At 37.7% G+C, this 20,122-nt stretch overlaps 5 protein-coding genes and 1 long non-coding RNA gene across 10 annotated transcripts; all 6 read right to left on the bottom strand.

Moving 5' to 3' along the window:
- Positions 1-2,738: 2,738 nt before the first annotated feature.
- Positions 2,739-7,059, bottom strand: LOC124348418 (vascular endothelial growth factor receptor kdr-like). The gene is made up of 16 exons (XM_046798625.1): positions 6,744-7,059; positions 6,513-6,663; positions 6,252-6,427; positions 5,889-6,141; positions 5,613-5,822; positions 5,392-5,541; positions 5,225-5,331; positions 4,908-5,162; positions 4,709-4,847; positions 4,412-4,642; positions 4,199-4,346; positions 4,062-4,132; positions 3,816-3,976; positions 3,643-3,762; positions 3,441-3,570; positions 2,739-3,351 (listed from the first exon to the last, which is right to left on the bottom strand). Exons 1-16 carry the CDS (start codon positions 6,969-6,971, stop codon positions 3,149-3,151), a joined length of 2,733 nt encoding a protein of 910 aa, XP_046654581.1. The 5' UTR covers positions 6,972-7,059; the 3' UTR covers positions 2,739-3,148.
- Positions 7,060-7,925: 866 nt separating this feature from the next.
- On the bottom strand, positions 7,926-8,706 carry LOC124348417. The gene is made up of 2 exons (XM_046798623.1): positions 8,329-8,706; positions 7,926-8,256 (listed from the first exon to the last, which is right to left on the bottom strand). The coding sequence occupies exons 1-2, from the start codon at positions 8,421-8,423 to the stop codon at positions 7,926-7,928; spliced, it is 426 nt and encodes a 141-aa protein (XP_046654579.1). The 5' UTR covers positions 8,424-8,706.
- Positions 8,707-10,075: 1,369 nt separating this feature from the next.
- Positions 10,076-11,065, bottom strand: LOC124350491. The gene is made up of 3 exons (XR_006921023.1): positions 10,750-11,065; positions 10,279-10,676; positions 10,076-10,159 (listed from the first exon to the last, which is right to left on the bottom strand). It is a non-coding gene; the product is annotated as an uncharacterized LOC124350491 (long non-coding RNA).
- An 849-nt stretch (positions 11,066-11,914) lies between these two features.
- LOC124350134 lies at positions 11,915-12,682 on the bottom strand. Its single transcript, XM_046801155.1, has 2 exons — positions 12,406-12,682; positions 11,915-12,327 (listed from the first exon to the last, which is right to left on the bottom strand). Exons 1-2 carry the CDS (start codon positions 12,498-12,500, stop codon positions 11,997-11,999), a joined length of 426 nt encoding a protein of 141 aa, XP_046657111.1. The 5' UTR covers positions 12,501-12,682; the 3' UTR covers positions 11,915-11,996.
- Positions 12,683-15,207: 2,525 nt separating this feature from the next.
- On the bottom strand, positions 15,208-18,405 carry LOC124349678 (ectonucleoside triphosphate diphosphohydrolase 5-like). Of its 5 annotated transcripts, none has more exons than XM_046800458.1 (12): positions 17,932-18,405; positions 17,743-17,824; positions 17,542-17,668; positions 17,307-17,474; positions 17,024-17,247; positions 16,856-16,967; positions 16,718-16,798; positions 16,570-16,654; positions 16,156-16,505; positions 16,032-16,088; positions 15,864-15,970; positions 15,208-15,786 (listed from the first exon to the last, which is right to left on the bottom strand). In XM_046800458.1, exons 2-12 carry the CDS (start codon positions 17,770-17,772, stop codon positions 15,709-15,711), a joined length of 1,419 nt encoding a protein of 472 aa, XP_046656414.1. In that variant the 5' UTR covers positions 17,773-17,824; positions 17,932-18,405; the 3' UTR covers positions 15,208-15,708. The 5 variants fall into 5 exon arrangements, with proteins under 5 accessions (XP_046656414.1, XP_046656413.1, XP_046656415.1 ...); XM_046800457.1 differs by having other exon boundaries at positions 17,743-17,799; XM_046800459.1 differs by having other exon boundaries at positions 17,743-17,799; positions 17,986-18,405.
- Positions 18,406-18,801: 396 nt separating this feature from the next.
- Positions 18,802-19,907, bottom strand: LOC124350001 (proline-rich protein 3-like). Its single transcript, XM_046800970.1, has 2 exons — positions 19,649-19,907; positions 18,802-19,584 (listed from the first exon to the last, which is right to left on the bottom strand). Exons 1-2 carry the CDS (start codon positions 19,736-19,738, stop codon positions 19,039-19,041), a joined length of 636 nt encoding a protein of 211 aa, XP_046656926.1. The 5' UTR covers positions 19,739-19,907; the 3' UTR covers positions 18,802-19,038.
- Positions 19,908-20,122: the final 215 nt, after the last annotated feature.

Raw genomic sequence — 20,122 nt, 5'->3', positions numbered from 1 at the left:
GCATGCAACTGAGTAAACAATCGTTATGTAACACAGACACTAGAGGAGAAAACAGTTGGTTCAACAGACTTGGACATATCGCAATAAAGTATCAAATAGATAGGTCAGAAACATCTGTTAGCTTGATCCCAATCGTCCCGATCATCACCACTCACCAGCTTTCTCTTCTTTTCCTCAGTTTTATCAGTTAGGTCTGACAAAACGCCTTCTTCTTGATCAATTTGTAAATCAAATTACAGTGCCCCTGGTGGCCATTAGGGGTCTAACCCAGATATAAAGTCTGACGGGCTTGACCGAGACGAATGTGTGCAGTGTAGTGTGTAGGAAATTAAAGAAATCGCGCGCATGATATTTATTTGCTTTGAACAAGTGAAAGCTTGACGATTCGAATAAGAAAATATTTTCTAATGTGACGACAACGCTTGAAAATAATGAAGCAAATAAAAATTAAATAGAAAAAGCATATGCGAAAACTGTATTTCTACACAGCAATGTGCCTCAAAGCGATGCTTACAAAGGGAAAGTTATAACGGAACTGAAACCGAATCTTTTCATTTTCGTACTCTCCATAAATTTGAAATTTGTGCAAAAATGACATCACGTGACCAACAGCAGCAGCAGAAGCAGACGATACTTTCACTCCCATTTCCCATACCAATACCACGCTGCTGCTCATGATCTTCTAATGTGTTATAAGACTCAAAGTTCCCATTTGAATTTACATTTTTGAAGCAATTGTTTTATTACATATTAAAGAAAAAGGTAATTATTACTATGATGTACATCATGCCATAACTTAAATTTGTGTTATTCTGTAAGTGTAGTGTGGCCTACTTGTCTGGGCAGGTGGGCATTTTTTAAGGTGTTTTGACTTTGCACTGTTTCAGTGTTTTACGTAAGTATTTTTTCCTTCTTGTGGCCCTATGCACTATGCAGTATGAACCTTCTAAAACATGTGGTTGGGTTGTGTTGTTTCAGCAGATTTTTCAAAAAAATCTCGTTCAAAAATTGTTTAAGTTTGTTAAGCCAGTCTGGAAATGATTTCTGATACATTTGTATACCTTTCTTTTATACAGACACAAAAGAAAACAAGATCTAGGACATAAAATGTTGAATACAAGAATCTGAAATGATGTTAAAGGGTCAACTGCCGTTTGGGAAGGAAGAAACACCAGCAATCATCTGTCCTATACAGCACATCATTGGTCGTCTAGCTGCTAACATGTGAAATAACATGTGCACAACTCCAAAAGGTACATTTAATGTTATTTAAAAAATTTTCTTGGAGATCTTTAGAGAAAATTTTGTAATGGTACATTGTTTTTAAGAATCTCCAAGAAAACTTGAATTTTACAAAATTCCTATTTTATGTGGTTTCACAGACAGCGATAGAAAGTGGTGGTACTTTGATGGTTGGTTTTGGGCATTGGAAACAGCACATGTGTGTTTATTTGTGAACTTGTGTAACCCACATAAAATGAAAACTTCAGACCGAAGAGTAATTAATAGGCAGGCGCGTGTCGTGAAGTAAAGAAATGTATTAAGTCAATTTCCTTTGTTAGGGTCAATGGGTCAATTTCCTTTTCAATCCGTTCGACAAAGTCGTTATTTTCATGCCGAAACTCTTCGTTATTGCAGTGCTTCGACATTGTAAGGTCTCTTCATTGATACCATCCATGTTGATGCATCATCATGCATATTTCTTTACGTTTTTGATCCAACTATTGATTAATTCGATTTGTCTTGGAAGCCGATTGCTCACTATTGAGTTGATTCAGCAGCTGCTTGAAAGAATCCACGTTGGACTTCCCGCTACGAATATTGACGACCATTTCTCCCCATTTCTTCAATTTTGTTATAGTCTTGCATCATACGTACGCATTCAGAGGCCAACGTGTGGCTAATTTCATAGCGAATGGTCGAGTGCCCCATCGGCAGCTTGCGTTATCACCAGCGGTAGAGCCATACGACACAAGGTACACCAAGGGTCTCGTTTCCAGCCGTTGGGTCTTTAGAAATCGCATCAGATAAAATTTGGATAAAATTGATGACAATCTCGATGGGTTCTTCGTACGTTTTAGGGGGGGGGATGGCTTTGACATTTTTGGGAAGATCAAAATCACCGCTAAATTGGCACTCCATGTTTGAGTTTTCAGGTTTTCTAGAAATGCCGCTACAGGTACCGCTCAATCCTCCACCAAGCGCGTTTACAAGCATTTCCGCATATACTTTTAAATCATCATTTACATTTTGGTCATCTTCGTTGCTCTCAAAATCGCCTAGAAAAAGTTAAAGTAGTGTCAGAACCGATATTCTGACGACAATGATAAAGCTGTCATCATCCCTATGTCTCCATTTTTACGGAATGACGTCCTATCCTACGTCTTTAGTGAATCGGCAAATCTGAGTGCTACCAAAACCACTTGAACTTTATACAAAAGAGGAATGTAAATTGTTGGAAAGTTCAACGCGTACATTCTTTCAAACAATGTGCATTCTCTCTCTCTCTCGATAGTAACAGTTTTTTTTCAAGGGCGTGAGAAGATATTTTTTTAAAAGCCCAGCCCATTCAAACCAAATACGTAGTAAAATTTTTCGTTTTTTCAAAAAGGAAAACTGAGATCTGCGTATGAAAAATAATACCCTTCATAAAGTAATTTTTAAAATTACCCTTCGATTTTAGTTCTCGTTCATTTTATTACCATCTATTTTTTTGACGCCAGATAATGTTTGATTAGTTGTAAAAAATTGCTGTTTGCAGAGCTCATGTGATTTGAGAAAAGCAAGTTTTTGTGTTGCAGTTGCAATTCCAGTAATTGCAAGAAATTAAGTTGAATTGCTTTCCTTTCTGTTGGTCCTGCTACTATCCACCGATTATTCTGTCATTCCGGTTGATTTGATTTGTTTTGGGGGTTAAGATTTTCGATGTAGAGTAAAGCAGTTAACGGTACGAGAGCACTGTAAAGTCCAATCCCTTCTTATCAGACAGCGATAGCTAAATTGGGCAAAACACTCGTACACCTTTCTTTAAGCAATTTTTGATTTCAACGTTTCAATTCTTCTTGTACTTAAGTCTTCGTTATTCTTTCTGAAGACAGTAATTTCAAATCATTGAACCAGCAACTGTTAACAGAATGGCCTTTGTGGTTCAATTCGAATAATCGATGATAAAAATTGACTCGATGTAATTTTTGATCATCTCTTCAAGTTGGAAGAAAGTCGGCCTCTCTTTTGGCTCTGATTTCCAACAGATTTTCATAATTTCCCCCAAGAAATTGGGTGAATATTCGGGTTTTTCCATTCGGTATCCATTTTGAATTCTTTCTTGAAATTCACAGCCATTACCCATTCCTGGAAAACGGAGTGGAATAACTTGCGTCAGCATCTTAATTCTGACGATCACATTTTTTTCAGCCACGTTTAGTTAATTAATTTCTCACCGGGATATGGGACTTGGCCGAGGGAAAAGATTTCCCACAAAACTATCCCGTAAGACCAGACATCCGATTGGCTGGAAAAAATTTTATCCGTCAGGGATTCGATGGCCATCCACTTAATTGGCAATAACTCCTATTTCATTAAATCAGTTAGGACATAAGTTTGGAATATTGCGAAAATGTTAAATGATTATCGACGTTTTACCTCTTCCTTTTTCTTGTAATCATAATCCTTCATTTGCCTTGCCAATCCGAAATCGGCCACTTTAACGACTCCGTGATCGGCCAAAAGAACATTGCGGGCGGCCAAATCTCCGTGCAGAACCTAAGGAAAAATTCGTTTCATTTTTGTTCGCATTTAAAAGCTAACTGGGCGACCTTTTTGCTGGCCAAGAATTCCATCCCTCGAGCAATTTGTAATGACCAGGAAATTAAGTCGCTCGTTTTTATTATTTGATTCATAGTGACATGATCCGCATCTTTTCTGTATTTCCGACTGTACTCTTCTAGTCTACTATCAGCTTGCGCCGGATCGTCAACTTTTCCGATAAAAAGTTATTATTAAAGAACACGCTTGTGTTCACAAATTTTATTTTGAGGAGATTAATTTTTTTGTTGGCTTACGTTGAAATTCTGAAAAATGATCAGCCGATTCCACTGCAACAGCCACATGGTTTTCTGTCAAATCACTTGGACTAATACAATTAAATGGAATAGGTAATTATCCTAGTCGCTATCAGTGGCATATTCGTATATTGTACTTTGCGAGTGTGTCGATTTCCACCGTTTCGGTCTCACGTACCATGTTGCCGAGAGCGTTCAATTGGTTGACGAATTTGGCCCGGCGTTTGATCAAATAAGATTTTACATCACCAAATCGGCAGAAATCGATTATGACCAGAACTTTTTCTATAGAAAGAACAGTTTTTAACTTTTCATTTGTTTATCTTATTCATTCTGGAGTCCGTTTTTACCTTTTACTGCCGTTTTAGTGCAGGCCCCCATTAAATTTACGACATTTAAGTGCCCTCCCAAATAAATCATAATTTTTAATTCCCTTATAAGAGCGTCCAAAGCGTCTTGAGATTTAGCCGAAGGTTTGATCATTTTAACGGCCACTGTTGTGACAGTTTCATCAGAGTCTTTTATACCAACGGCCTCGGCTTGGACAACTCGACCAAAGCTCCCCGATCCGAGTTCTTGACCTAATAATGGAATATGTTGTTATTTTATTTGTTAAATGAAATATCAAATACCGGAAAGCAACGAACCGAGTCTGAGTCTTCTCCTTGGGAATTCCCATTTCTTATCGTAGGGTAGGAATTCTACTTGATATTCCACTGGCTCATCCGGATCGATTCTTGATGGATTTCCAATTAGTATTTTTTGAAGTTCATTTTCCAATTTTTTCTGTTCCATTATGCCATATTGAGTTCCACAGTATTTTGTATAAATTTATTTACTTACTACCTTGCCGAGATAAAATTTGATGCCGAGTCCCATTCCAACAGCAAGTATTACCACAAAATTTGCTGTTACAATTATGGTAATCTCATTAGTTTCTTCGACGAAGGAGAGGCTGACAAAGAAGTTTCTGTGTCTTGCCTCTCCTCTGCTGTTATTCCATCGGCATTCGTAGATTCCCAATTCATTTGTTTTCCCTTGTAATTGCAAAACAGACGCGGTTTTATTTTCGTGAACCGTGTCCAAGTATTGCTCGCCATCCTTAATTTTAGACCATTTGAATTAACAACGAGAACGGCGTGTAATTAGGAATGATGATTCACCTTGAACCACTGAATGGCAAAATTTTCCGATAATCGGTTGCAGGTCAAATTCTGGATGATTCCTTTTTTTAGCGCTATAGGATTAGCCACTGGGTAGTTGTTGATTTCTATGTAATAGAAAGACATTTATTTTCACTCCCTAAATGGGAAAAAGTCATGACGGTTACCTTTAATTGTCAAAGTAAACTCTTTTGTTCGATTGTTGTTTTCACATTCCAATCTTTTGTAGGGGGTATTTAGAGTTACGTTTTGCAAGGACAGTTTGCTCTTGTAGAAGTTTAACTTTGTCCATTTTCGTTCCGTCTTTATTTCAATATCTGTATCAATTGATGATATGATATGGAAAATCTTTCAATCTCCCAATGGTAAAATGTTAAAACAGTTAGACCTTTGTTTGTTCGCTCCAAAGAGATGTGCGTTGTATCAGAAAATCTCTTTTCAGGTAACAGGTCAATGCTTTGAGAGGTGTGATCGATAATAGTCCATTTCGGTGGAAAAGGTAAAAGATTGAAGTTAAACGAAGAAGTGGTACAAATGAAAATGACGTTCGATCCTTCCACTGGATCGCCAGGTGCTCCAACTTTTTCCAGTTCTATTCCTAATTTTACGATAGTAAATTATTACGAAAAGCTGCTTTAGAAAAATATCGAATAAATTAAATTGCCTTCTACAATTAGAGGAACGCGCGACGATACTTCATGATTAGCTTTGAGTTTATCCACTGGGAAGGACCACCTAAGGAATTCTCTAGTTTCCTCGTTATGTTTAATGTTCACGCGTTTTCCGTTAGCAAAGGGCATTGAGCCAACAAAATAATAGTTGGCAGTGTCAAAAATGGTTGCGTTCGCCAACGTCAGTCCGAATTTAGAGTTGAATGACCATCTTGGATTTTCAAGCGGGGATGAGGAATTCCAAATCTGTTATAAAACAAGACGACATGCAATTTAATTTGATTTTTTGAAATAATATGCGGACACTTTCATCCGACACCATTAAAAGTGTTTCTGATCGAATTTTTGAGAATTACCTCAAAGAATTCATTTCGGGGATGGACTCCTATTTCTGTTGTTTGCTGGAAAACGGAGATGCTGACGTTGGGATGAGTTGTCTTGAAAGGAAACTGAATAGATTCCCCTGGATTAGCCTTGAAATTTGGCGCGTACGTACTATCAAGATAGTCCATGAAAACAATTTTTACGTGACCTGAATCGAGTCAAAAGGTTATTTTATTGATAACTTCCAAATGTTCCCGAACGAAAAAAAAAAAAAAAAAAAAAAAATATTTAACTGGAAACATAAACATAGCGAGTTTCTTCTTTGCTTTTCCCACGACATTTGTAAATGCCCGTGTCAGTGGGCTCGGTGTTTTTTAAAGTCATAGTCGAGATCAGATGCGTTTCATTGGTAACAGTTATTTCGTGAAGGCGTTTCTTCGTTTTCTGAAAGTGTTAGAGAAATCATTTGAAAGAATGAATTGAAAGATGAACTAAAAGTTTAGATAATGCAATTTAATTTTTACTTCCTTATATTTTGTTATTCGAGGAACTGCCCATTTGATTTCACCATCTGATAGGTTTAACACTTCGATGCAAGTGAGTACTAGGACTGAGTCGGCTTCAGTCACTTGTTCAGCCATTCCCACGTTATGAAATATTTCGTCTTGGTTAGTTTGTACGATATGATTTGCTAACAAAAGAAATATAAGTCTTGGCAGCAGAATTTCCGATCTCTTTGAAATAAAACACATTCTTAATTGTAATTGCACCCAGGTCTAAAAACAAAACACCACCGAAGCATTTCGCATTTCCAATAGTTTAAATTTCAAACGTCAACTAAGAACTGGTCTTCCTTTCCCGTTGTTAAATTGTATTAATGTGACTAACGGTGAACGGATGTTTGTGGCTTGATATCAATTGATATCCCCTCTATCCCACGTAAATTACTTGGTATCCGAATAGGAAATTCGACTAAAAAGATAAGATAATTTATTTTACGGAAACCATTCACAATTTTTCAGTCGAAAAGAGTAAATTACGCATTCAGTTCGATGACTCACGTGATTCTGTGAACTCTTAAAACTTATTGTTTGTTTTTTGTTTTTAAAGATCAAGGACTGGCGCCGATCATCACGCGACAAGGTTTGGAGTTTTGAGCTGTAGCTGTATGATGTGTGTTGGCGGCTTCTTGGTGGCGACGGGATGATTAAGAATTGGTGAGTAGATGAGACTTAAGTCTCGAGCTCTTGTAACCTTTTTTATTGTTTGTTATATCAATCGAGTGTCAACGAGCTAGAGCGGGATCGTCTTCACTTTAGTTTTAAACGTTCTTCTTTACATTTCTGATTTTTAAACAGCTAAGTGGTATTTTTTGATTTGTCAGCTGTCAGTTTCAGTTACTTTAAAAGTTTAAACATCTCTAAAGACATTGATTGATAATTTCCGACAATCGATCAAGAATTCAATACCGATTTGATAGTTAGCAATCTTACAGCAGCGCCTCTAACTGCAGAAGTTACATTAACCTGTTTGAAAATTTCAATCTCTCTTGAAGCCCCGGTCCAGCTCGTTTTTTGTGATTAGTCGAGATGATGAATAATGATCTAAATATTCTGCATTCGTGATTAAAATTCAAAGTTCAACATTTATTTCAAAACTTATTTTTCAGCTATTCATCAATGAACAAAATGTAGGGTTGTATAGAGTTAAACACAAGTCGACGAGGACTCGGTAAAAGTGCTTGTGGTGTTATTGGGCATGTCAGTCCTCATAAGGTGATGATTCGTTTGGCTAAATTGGTTCGATTCGTTATGGGCGGACGACACAATCGGAATTGAACGAGGGGATGATGTGATGACAGCCCGGAATTTCTCTAAAATAACATTCGTCGAATCACAAACGCGACATTGACGGCATCGGACGGTAAGTTCCGTCGATGATTTCGGGGTTCTCGATGAGGTCGTCGACGAGTTATACAAGTTGCTATCCTCCAGTGCGGCACCGCAGTTGAAGCATTCATCCGTCTGGTATGACTTGCTATAAAATAATATGATGTCAATTATTAGATTGGAAACGATAAAGAAAAAAGAAAAGTAATTTTCAATTTACCTCATGACGTTTGTAAATTGGGAAGACAAATCAGTTCTGTTGGTCATGGCCATCTCGGAGTCGGTGACTTCGGACGAAGATTGCTTTTGACCCATGGTGAATTGGTGAAGTTACTCTGTTGCTTGCTGAAAGAAGAATGATGTGACAACCAGAAGATGCTACGCTATTTAAATTAAATGGGGCTTCCCTTTTTCTGGCATGTCTTTTTAGGGGGGTAAAGTTTTGGGGTAATGTAGGCTAATGAGATTGCTAATCCTCAAGGTCGGTGATTTGTTGGTTCCCGGAAACGGAATTAATATTTCACCTTTAATACCTCGTATGTAACGTAATTCTGCTATAATTGATTTTTTCAAAAAGTTAGTGTAATAAAGCTCTTTCCTATCTTCAATTTAAATGGGAATCAAACTAAAAATGTAATGTCAATGTCATGTAATAATTTTGCACAATTCTAGTTTGATTCTTCGGGTTAGGGTCATTAGCCGTAATATAATCTATTCAATGGGAAATTCGAGAAAAAGTTTTTATTGCGGCTAATAAGTGGCTAATACTTTTCACTTGCAAAAACTCAGGACAACTTTGATAGAAATTATAACGAAATTTACAGTCTAGTACAAACTCAAAAAAAGGATTTTCCTTTCCACTCGCAGAATTACTTATGGATAATTCCTTGGATATTTGTTTGCCAAAGTCACCTACGATTTATCATTTTGTTTAAAAAACCGTAGTGCGTAAAAAGTAAGATTACATCATTTATATCAAGGCGTTGGGTATCCAGCCACGAACTGGATGAAACCAGAAATGAATTGATTTTGTGCGTTATCCCTTAACCTACGGAAGTGCTATACAGACATAGGACCTTACACGGTTCGTCTAGTCTTTTATGCACAGAGGATTAAAAAAACAAAATTCCATTGCTATTCAAATCCTTTTGCCTTATTATTAGTAAAGAAAATCTTGACCTCTATGGTGCAATGCCCAAAGTCGACCGGGGTATTACAAAAACTGTTGGTTTTACAAACGGATCTATAATGATCTAATGTGCAACGTAGCGGTATTTTTGTAACACTTCAAGAATAATAACGTCTCCCCGAAAACCGACATGTCTTTAAAAAGAAAACTTGACCCAGGTTACCAAGATATTTCCATTTATGTTGATGTGGAAATGTATTTTTTTTTACTATTTATTATTAGTCTAGTAGTATTAGTCATTTTCGTTCCGTCTTTATTTCAATATCTGCATCAATTGATGATATGATATGGAAAATCTTTCAATCTCCCAATGGTAAAATGTTAAAACAGTTAGACCTTTGTTTGTTCGCTCCAAAGAGATGTGCGTTGTATCAGGAAATCTCTTTACAGGTAACAGGTTAATGCTTTGATAGGTGTGATTGATAATAGTCCATTTCGGTGGAAAAGGTAAAAGATTGAAGTTAAACGAAGAAGTGGTACAAATGAAAATGACGTTCGATCCTTCCACTGGATCGCCAGGTGCTCCAACTTTTTCCAGTTCTATTCCTAATTTTGCGATCGTACATTATTACGAAAAGCTGTTTTAGGAAAATATCGAAATGAAATTGCCTTCTACAATTAGAGGAACGCGCGACGATACTTCATGATTAGCTTTGAGTTTATCCACTGGAAAGGACCACCTAAGGAATTCTCTAGTTTCCTCGTTATGTTTAATGTTCACGCGTTTTCCGTTAACGAAAGGCATTGAGCCAACAAAATAATAGTTGGCCGTGTCGAAAATTGTTGCGTTCGCCAACATCAGTCCGAATTTAGAGTTGAATGACCATCTTGGATTTTCAAGCGGGGATGAGGAATTCCAAATCTGTTTTTAAAAAACAAGACGACATGCAATTTAATTTGATTTTTTGAAATAATATTAATATGCAGAGACTTTCATCCGACACCATTAAAAGTGTTTCTGATCGAATTTTTGAGAATTACCTCAAAGAATTCATTTCGGGGATGGACTTGTATTTCTGTTGTTTGCTGGAAAACGGAGATGCTGACGTTGGGATGAGTTGTCTTGAAAGGAAACTGAATAGATTCCCCTGGATTAGCCTTGAAATTTGGCGCGTACGTACTAGCAAGATAGTCCATGAAAGCCATTTTTGCGTGACCTGAATCGAGTCAAAAGGTTATTTTATTGATGACTTCCAAATGTCCTCGAAGGAAAGAAATTAATATTTAACTGGAAACATAAACATAGCGAGTTTCTTCTTTGTTTTTCCCACGACATTTGTAAATGCCCGTGTCAGTGGGCTCGGTGTTTTTTAAGTCATAGTCGAGATCAAGTGCGTTTCATTGGTAACAGTTGTTTCATAAAGGCGTTTCTTCGTTTTCTCAAAGTGTTAGAGAAATCACTTGAAAGAATGACAGCAACTAAAAGTTTAGATAATGCAATTTAATTTTTACTTCCTTATATTTTGTTATTCGAGGAACTGCCCATTTGATTTCACCATCTGATAGGTTTAACACTTCGATGCAAGTGAGTACTAGGACTGAGTCGGCTTCAGTCACTTGTTCAGCCATTCCCACGTTATGAAATATTTCGTCTTGGTTAGTTTGTACGATATGATTTGCTAACAAAAGAAATATAAGTCTTGGCAGCAGAATTTCCGATCTCTTTGAAATAAAACACATTCTTAATTGTAATTGCACCCAGGTCTAAAAACAAAACACCACCGAAGCATTTCGCATTTCCAATAGTTTAAATTTCAAACGTCAACTAAGAACTGGTCTTCCTTTCCCGTTGTTAAATTGTATTAATGTGGGTGAACGGATGTTTGTGGCTTGATATTCCCTCTATCCCGCGTAAATTACTTGGTATCCGAATAGGAAATTCGTTTAAAAAGATATGATACTTTTATTCTACGGAAACCATTCACAATTTTTCAGTCGAAAAGAGTAAATTACGGATTCAGTTGGATGACTCACGTGATTCTGTGAACTCTTAATTAAATGTGCCGGATTTCCGTCCGTCCTTAAGGGGTGTGAAAAAATACTGTTCAGCTCTTGTTCATTTTCCAAGATTTTTTTTTAAAACTTATTGTTTGTTTTTTATTTTTAAGGATCAAGGACTGGCGCCGATTGTCACCTGGTCAGGTTTGGAGTTTTGAGCTATAGCTGTTTGTGGTCTGTTGGCGGCTTATTGGTGACGACGGGATGATTAAGAATTGGTGAGTAGATGAGACGTAAGTCTCGAGCTCTTTTAACCTTTTTTATTGTTTGTTATGCCAATCGAGTGTCAACGAGCTAGAGCGGGAACGTCTTCACGTTAGTTCGTTCCATTTCCGATTTGTAATGCTAGATAGCTACGTGGTATTTTTTTTATTTGTCGCTGTCAGTTTCAGTTACTTTTAAGGTTTAAACATCTCTAAAGACATATCATAATTTCCGACAATCGATCAAGAATTCAATACCGAGTTTTGATAGTTAACAATCTTGCAGCAGCGCCTCTAACTGCAGAAGTTACATTAACCCGTCTTCTTTTTTGAAAATTTCAATATCTATTGAAGCCCCGGTTCACCTCGTTTTATGATTAATCGAGAAGTAAATAATGAGCAATAGGCATTCGTTATTTAAATTCAAAGTTCAACATTTATTTCAAAAACTTATTTTTCAGCTATTCATCAATGTACAAAATGTAGGGTTATATAGAGTTAAACACAAGTCGACGAGGACTCGGTAAAAGTGCTTGTGGCGTTATTGGGCATGTCAGTCCTCATAAGGTGATGATTCGTTTGGCTAAATTGGTTCGACTCGTTATGGGCAGACGACACAATCGGGATTGATCGAGGGGATGATGTGATGACAGCACGGAATTTCTCCAAAATGACATTCGTCGAATCACAAACGCGACATTGACGGCATCGGACGGTAAGTTCCGTCGATGATTTCGGGGTTCTCGATGAGGTCGTCGACGAGTTATACAAGTTGCTATCCTCTAGTGCGGCACCGCAGTTGAAGCATTCATCCGTCTGGTATGACCTGCTATAAAAATAAGATGATGTCAATTATTAGATTGGAAGCGATAAAGAAAAAAGAAATGAAATTTTCAATTTAATTTACCTCATGACGTTTGTAAATTGGGAAGACAAATCAGTTCTGTTTGTCATGGCCATCTCGGAGTCGGTGACTTCGGACGAAGATTGCTTTTGACCCATGGTGAATTGGTGAAGTTACTCTGTTGCTTGCTGAAAGAAGAATGATGTGACAACCAGAAGATGTTACGCTATTTAAATTAAATGGGGCTTCCCTTTTTCTGGCATGTCTTTTTAGGGGGGTAAAGTCTTTGGGTAATGTAGGCTAATGAGATTGGTAATCCTCAAGGTCGATGATTTGTTGGTTCCCGGAAACGGAATTAATATTTCACCTTTAATACCTCGTAGGTAACGTAATACTGCTATAATTGATATTTCCAAAAAGTTAGTGTAATAAAGCTCTTTCCTATCTTTAATTTAAATGGGAATCAAACTAAAAATGTCAATGTCATGTAATAATTTTGCACAATTCTAGTTTGATTATTCTGGTTAGGGTCATTAGCCGTAATATAATCTATTCAATGGGAAATTCGAGAAAACTTTTATTGCGGCTAATAAGTGGCTAATACTTTTCACTTGCGAAAACTCAGGACAATTTTGATTGAAATTATAACGAAATCTACACTAAGTTCGTCGAGTACAAACTCAAAAAAGGATTTTCCTTTCCACTCGCAGAATTATTTATGGATAATTCCTTGGATATTTGTTTGCCAACGATCAACTACGATTTATCTTTGACTTTATCTTACGAGTACAGCATTACAGTAGAGATGTCACCTTCAAGCCTATCCTTTAACATACGGAAGTGCTACACAGACATAGGACCCTCTATCGTTCGTCTAGTCTTTTATGCACATAGGATTTAAAACAAAATTTCATTGCTGTTATCCATGTCCTTTTTCGTTATTATTAGCAAAGAAAATCTTGACCTCTATGATGCAACGCCCAAAGTCAACCGGGGTATATTACAAAAACTTCTTTTCTTTACAAACGGATCTAATGATCCAATGTGTAGCGTAGCGGTATTTTTTAACACTCATTCAAGGATCGTTCTATTGATAAACCTTAAACAAAGGATAATAACGTCTCCTCGAAAACCGAATAGTCTTTAAAAAGAAACTTGACCCATGTTACCAGGTATTTCCATTTATGTTGACGTGGAAATGTATTTTTTTGCTATTTATTATTAGTCTATTAGCCTCTAGATTGTCAAGCGCCTATATAAAACAAGCCTCACCCGAAATGATAACCGCAGTCTCCTCACCATCTTTCAGTTACAAGTTTCTCTCCTCCGGACGTGTAAAACAATTTTTTAATGCACTACACTTAATTGAATTCAAGATTTTTTTTCAGAAATCATGAAACTTAACGAGATGCTATTCATTTTGGTCTGGATTCAATTTTTGGCGTCCAGCGGTTTCGTTACGTCATTTCCGGCCGAAGTGCCACCCGATCAAGTTTCTTCGACTGATGTTGCAATATCCAACGATGTTCAAACCGGAGGTAAAAATAGAAATAGACAGTCTGAAAGAAATTCCGGGTCAATAACAAACTCCCTGTCACTTTAATATTTTTGCAGAAGCGATAGGCGCAATCAATCAACGTCCAGTGACTAATTCAACGGTGCAAACTCATGCGGAAAACCTCATCAATCAAGCGGAGAGCGGATTCCAATTAACGAACGTCCTGTTCCCCCATCACTTTGGCGAATTCTTCGAGGTCTTTGAATTCATCATGGAACGCCGATGGCACCAACAGATCGAAGAAACCATCGGAGAAGTGGCCGAGAAAATTATACGTAATAATGGCGATCGTAGCGAAGAAGAAGTGTAGCATTCCCGTCAAATTAATCCTTACTTAAAATCCCCCTCCCAAATAGTTATAAGAATTTAGATGAAATAGTAGCCTAATAATTTAAAATTTAGTCACAAGGATAGTACATTAATTACGCGATTCGTTAAGTTTATTCAAAGTCCATTTCAGATGCCGGATCAGCGTTAGTGCCGCAGGGCAACATTCCGCAGTTTATTACATCACTTTGTAATCTCCGCATTGCAACGGAACGGAGTTGATGATTTACGATCCTCTTCATTCCAAGTCAGTTCCTTTTTTTTAAATTTTGTTTTATTTATTTTTCCTTTGCAAATAAGTACTATCGCGGTACTTGTTGCCTTACGCTCTGCATTGTGATCAACGACATTGTTGGTGTTGTTCCAAGAGTCTATTTTGGTATACAATGCAAAGTATACAAGCAGAACTACTAGAAATTAGCAGCACTCGAGTGTTAAAGCGCATTCCGTTCACAACTGTGAAGTAACCAGCCCACGTCCAACGATAAACGAACATCAAAAATGTTTATTATCTTGCGCTTTAACTCTTTTTCCCGCAAGTCATCGTGATGTGCGTTTTAAAACGACAAAGCGCCACCGAAACTTGATTGAACTAGTATTGAATGTTTGATTTGGGTTGATTAATATTCATATCAGAATTTCATTCTCTGCAGCATCATTGATTTAAATTCAGATTTAATTTTGAACTACTTTCAAAGTGCATTTGCTTATTATTAATCACGTGACGGACACGCCGGCTCTCAGTTTTCTATCAGCATGTGCAAATGTCATCAAAAGGTTAACACTTGGGTGTCAAAGAAAAAAGAAACGACTGAAATCTAAAACATTTTGAAATGTACGTGCCCTTTTTAAATGCCATAGCAAGTAATATAATATCTAAGATAATATCGTCACTGTTTTACCGCTTGAACGCGATCAGATTCAATCAACTCGAGTGCAATAATAACGGTATAATATTTCATGAAAAAGAAACACGGCTATTAATGTATATGATTTATTTAATCCCCCACGATCTTCAAACTATTATATACAATGGATATTCTTAAAAACCAGTTGAAAAAACAAACCCACTCGAATATAAAGAAGGAAGAAGGGTAGAAAAGCCACTACTTGATTTCCATGACTAATCGCAGCGAAATAATAAACATGAGGAGCAAAAACAGGGGAAAAAAAATACAACTTATTGGTGGCAAATGGGAAAAGGTTCGACTCATGTGTGTGTGTGTATAGTATTGCACTTTGTTTCGAAACAATCAAGCGCCGTTGAGGAATGTTAAAATAAAAAGGGAGGCTGTGTGAAGCGGGAAACCAAAGTAGAATAATATAGAGTTCACCATGTAGAGATAGGAAGGCACAGGAAAATTCAATTAACACCATAAGAAACAACCGAGAGTAAAGATAATCTTGGTTTCATAAAATTATTACTTTTTTAAGTTTTTGTTTTCCAAAAAAAGAAAAGTGATATGTCTCACTGGCACTTTTTAAATTCCGTTATGGAGAACGTGGAAAGCTGCACCCAGAGCCCAACTGGTCTCGTAGCCGTCAATCTTCTTCCTCAGCTGTTTGGTGTTTAAATCAAAACAAATTATTAACTCGTTCGGACTAGAAACCAAATTAAAAATCAATTAAAACAAACCTGCAGTTTGGTGTCGGTGGACAGTCCAAAACCGTGATGGAGCAAAGCAGAAATGTAAGTCATGTCCAAACAAGCAAAGGCTTGATCAGGGTTCGGGACGCCACAGACTGCAATTCCAAAATCAAATTAGTATTTATTTAATTAAATGCGGTCTCTGAATCGATTTACTTTGCTCTGCCATTTTGAATAATTCTTTGATAGTCAGAGTTCCTCCGTCTGCAGAGTCTGTAAAAGAAAATTCAAATGTCGTTGGAATTAATTGAAAGATGTTGGAACAAAAAGATTCGATTACCAATCATTCCATGATCACTGGCTCTGTCGTAATAGTAAGAAATGGCCAACACTTCACGTTCGTTGAGCTCGGCAGGTTTGTGAACGGAAGTGTCTAGTAGACTACGACTGAGCTTGAGGCACTCGTTAAAATCAGCTTTGGGCATGCCACCCTTCTTTTGCCACTCGGACATGGGAATTTTCTCGACGTCGACATCGTGAGTCCCCTTGACGACGTAATTGACGCCACTATAAGTCCAGCCTTTCTTGACCATGGGATTAATGCAAGGAGAACGCAGTTCCACTTCTGATTCGTCTTGGCCAGCAGACAGGATCTGCTTCCGGGCCGCCATCAAGCCCAGTCCAAGGTAACTGTATGGGTCAAGAGAAAAATCAATATGCCAGTGTGTTACATAACTTATTAGGGAAAAGTTACCTAAATGAGTAGACGTCAATCTTCTGATGGAGGGTGGCTACTTGATGGATAAATCCCTGAGGAGCTGCTTCCATTGTACTTTTCTCTAAATGATTTAAAATGTTTAATTAATACACTGGTCTGATAGCAATATATAAAAATGTCTTACCTTTTGGGACGAATGTAATTTGAGTCGAGCCTCCACCCAAGTCCAAAGCTGCAACCGTTTGTTCAGGATGATGCAGCCGATCTGTATAAACATTTGATTGTTATTTGGTGTTTAATTAGAGGAGAAAATGAGACTTACCGAGAAGAAAGTTGATGGTAAACCAAGAAAACAATCCTTCGTCGATTCCATCCATGATGCTCACCGAACGAGGCGTCACCATGAATCCAGATTCTTCAAACACTAGTCGAACCTGGCAAATAAATTTTGAGTCAAATTCAAGATAAAGTTAAGAAGAATAATGTTAACCTCTTCTAGAATTAGGTTGGCTTTTTCAGTGGGCAAGAGTCGCAATCCAGCCGTTGCTTTAAGTACTAGGGGAGTTTGGTGCCAAAGGTGTGAAGGGACAACTTGTTTGGCTTTGTCTAGAAGTTGCTTGATCGAGTCGGCCCCTTTCTTGGGGTCGTCAGCGAAAGCAGACAATCCAGGTTTGATATGTGAATAGAATTCTTGGTCAAGCTTTACGCTTCGATCTGCAATGAAATAAACAAGTTAAAACGGAGAGCTGGAATACTGATAATGAGAGCCAAACCTGATAACGATCGATGGAACGTAAATGCCAACACTCTTGAGCCTGTGCTTCCGGCGTCAATCACGACCGTATATACATGTTCCTGAAGACCGAGACTAAGTGAAAGTTTGTCCAAAAAGTTGGTGCTGTGATGGGGAGAAATCCAGCCTGTACTATTGTTGACCATAACTGAAAACACAATTTTAGAAGGTCCATTAAGATTTTCTGCTTCAAGCGTCAAGATGAGCTGAGATACCTGTTGCAATCAACACACTCAGGGCAATCACGGTGGTGAAGAAGAGCATTCTAATAACAAGGAACGCTCTTGAAATACTAGTTGTCTTCTCTTTAATCAACATGGTTGTGTTCTTCTCTGGAGTGAACTGTAGGTTTGCCATGGCATTGCCTCAAATGACTATTATTGATTTAACAAATAGTAGAAATTGTCTGTTGCTACCTTGTTACGATTTCTCACTGACATACTCATCCTACCAGATGCAGCCTAGCAAGTCTCCTAAAGTGTTAAAAAAACAAGAATTCTCCATTTTCATGTCTGTTAGGTTGGTCAATCAGTCAACGGTGCAACAGATTGTCAAAAGATGTACAAACGTTAGTATACAGTCAAGTAGCTCTAGGTTAAATTTACCTGTAATTATAAAGCAAACAAGAAAATGCAAAAAGGGCAAACAACTCGACGCACACTTAAAAAGTAAAAGCTCGTAATATTACGGCAGTGGACGCGGACAAAGCCAAAACCGACACAAGATAACAGTGCACTTGAAACATGTGCAGTGTGGGGAGTATAGGCAGAAATCTCAGTGAGTATATGTAAGAGGTGGCCCAAAATCTAAGATGAAAAAATTTGAATCACAATGCTCCGAAGCTATGCATCACTGTTGGCTAGTAGAGTTCCCTTCAGTTATAATTATTTTTCAAGAACAAGAGGGGCAGTGACAGAAGCCAGATTAACACACTGATTGAATTAGACTCGGCCGTCAGAGGAATGTGATGACGGGAGCATTTGCAGACGACGTAGAGGGAGCACGACTGACGGCAGACTACTGTGTGTGTTTTTCGTGAAAACAGCCAAATAACCGGTCCCCGGTGCATCGAGTGTGATGCCGTGATAATGGAACACGATCACGCACAGCTGTTGTATATATACACCAATCATCCAAGCATCAGGTATACACAATGAAACCAATGACTTGCATTTAAAAACTAGTATACAAGGGTGTTGCTAAGCTACTTATCTCAGCCACAACGTGCTTTTGCTGATTATACTAATGTAAACAAAATGTTAGGACACTAGTATAATTTTTATTCGTGTTAAAAACGATTGCATAATTAATTGTTTGGAATGATGGACAAATACTTTGTATGAGATGGCTGAAAACTGGATTTTCTTGGCGTTAAATGGACTTGTTTCTCGTCGGCACCTCGTGCGAATTCTCTCGTTGACTGATGTTTCTTTTCCAATCTTTCAAAAGCTCATGCGAAAAAGAGATATCGTTTGCCAAGTCACGAGAAAAAATAACTCGGGTCTCGAATTTTCTGGCCACCCAGCCAAATTCTCATTTTTATCTCCGTTGACTTGACCGTGATTAATTTGGCATCTCATTATTAGGAACAGCTGATTTGTTAAGGTGTGTTATAACAGAAATCATTTTGATCTATGTTATGCCAAATTTAAAGTTTTAAGCTTAACTCATTTATACTGAAATTGTGTATTTTCAAAAGAATTTTTTTTTTTTCATTTTTGGAACATGTGAAATTGTACCAGTGGTGACTGATAGGACGACGGAGATGATTGAACCGGCGGATTATAACTTTGCTCCGGAACGTAGGATGGATTTGGCTGCTTGTAAATGGGTGGCATCTGAAGGTAAGATGGCTGTTGTTCGTATCTTGATTGCGGTGGCGATGGAGTCGATGGAACATAGGTGTATGTCGATGGTGATGGTAGAGCGTAACTTGGCGGAGGGGGTGAAGTGTACACGTTGGGTTGCGTCGTGTACTCGTACGCAGGTGTATTGTACGCTGGTGTATTGTACGCCGGTGGATTGTACGCTGGTGTATTGTACGCCGGTGGATTGTAAGCCGGCGTATAATTCGGTTGTGGTTGCTGCTGTTGAATGTAAATGTTGGGACACGTTGGAACAGGAGGCGGTGGAGTCTCGTCCTGAAAGATGTTGGAACTTCCAGCAGCGCCACCCATCTGCATTATCTTTTTCAAAAGAATGAAACGCTTCTGACGGCTTTCATTCGATTTCGCCGATCCTGCCAACACCAAAACAAACTGTCGAAATCGAAATGAACATTTAGTTATTTGACACAATTAGATTATAGAATTTATTTTGTACCAATATTGAAATGAAGCTCAACTTCATCTTTTGATGTAATCGCTCAGCGATCAAAAGTGACTGACGGGTTTGATATCTCACTTCCATCATTTTATACCTTTATTGCCACACCTGCCTTAATAATCCGCAATGTTTTTTTTTTTTTTTTTTAAAACAAATTTCTCGCAGTTGTTGACATGCTGATATTCTTAGATTGTCCTTTTCCGATTCCCTAGTGAAAGGGTTTTTGAGTTTTTCCAAGTCGAAAATGCCATCGCAAGGTTATAATCTGAAATTGATGAATGTTATTGTGGATAAATCACGGGAACTGTTTGTGGGTTTGTAGAATTTTGAGTTCCAATTAATTTGACGGTAACTTCTCCAAATTCGGATAAGAGTATTTATTTATTTTCGTTATTTATGAATTGGACGCAAAAATTTAATTTAAGGAGAAAAGTGTCGTCCTTGAGCTTAAATGAGAGCATTTGAACTTGA

Source organism: Daphnia pulicaria, chromosome 7 (assembly GCF_021234035.1).
Source record: "Daphnia pulicaria isolate SC F1-1A chromosome 7, SC_F0-13Bv2, whole genome shotgun sequence".
Taxonomy (NCBI): Eukaryota; Metazoa; Arthropoda; class Branchiopoda; order Diplostraca; family Daphniidae; genus Daphnia; species Daphnia pulicaria.
The sequence above is the reverse complement of the archived record's forward strand: the minus strand, read 5'-3'. Positions and strand labels throughout refer to the sequence as shown.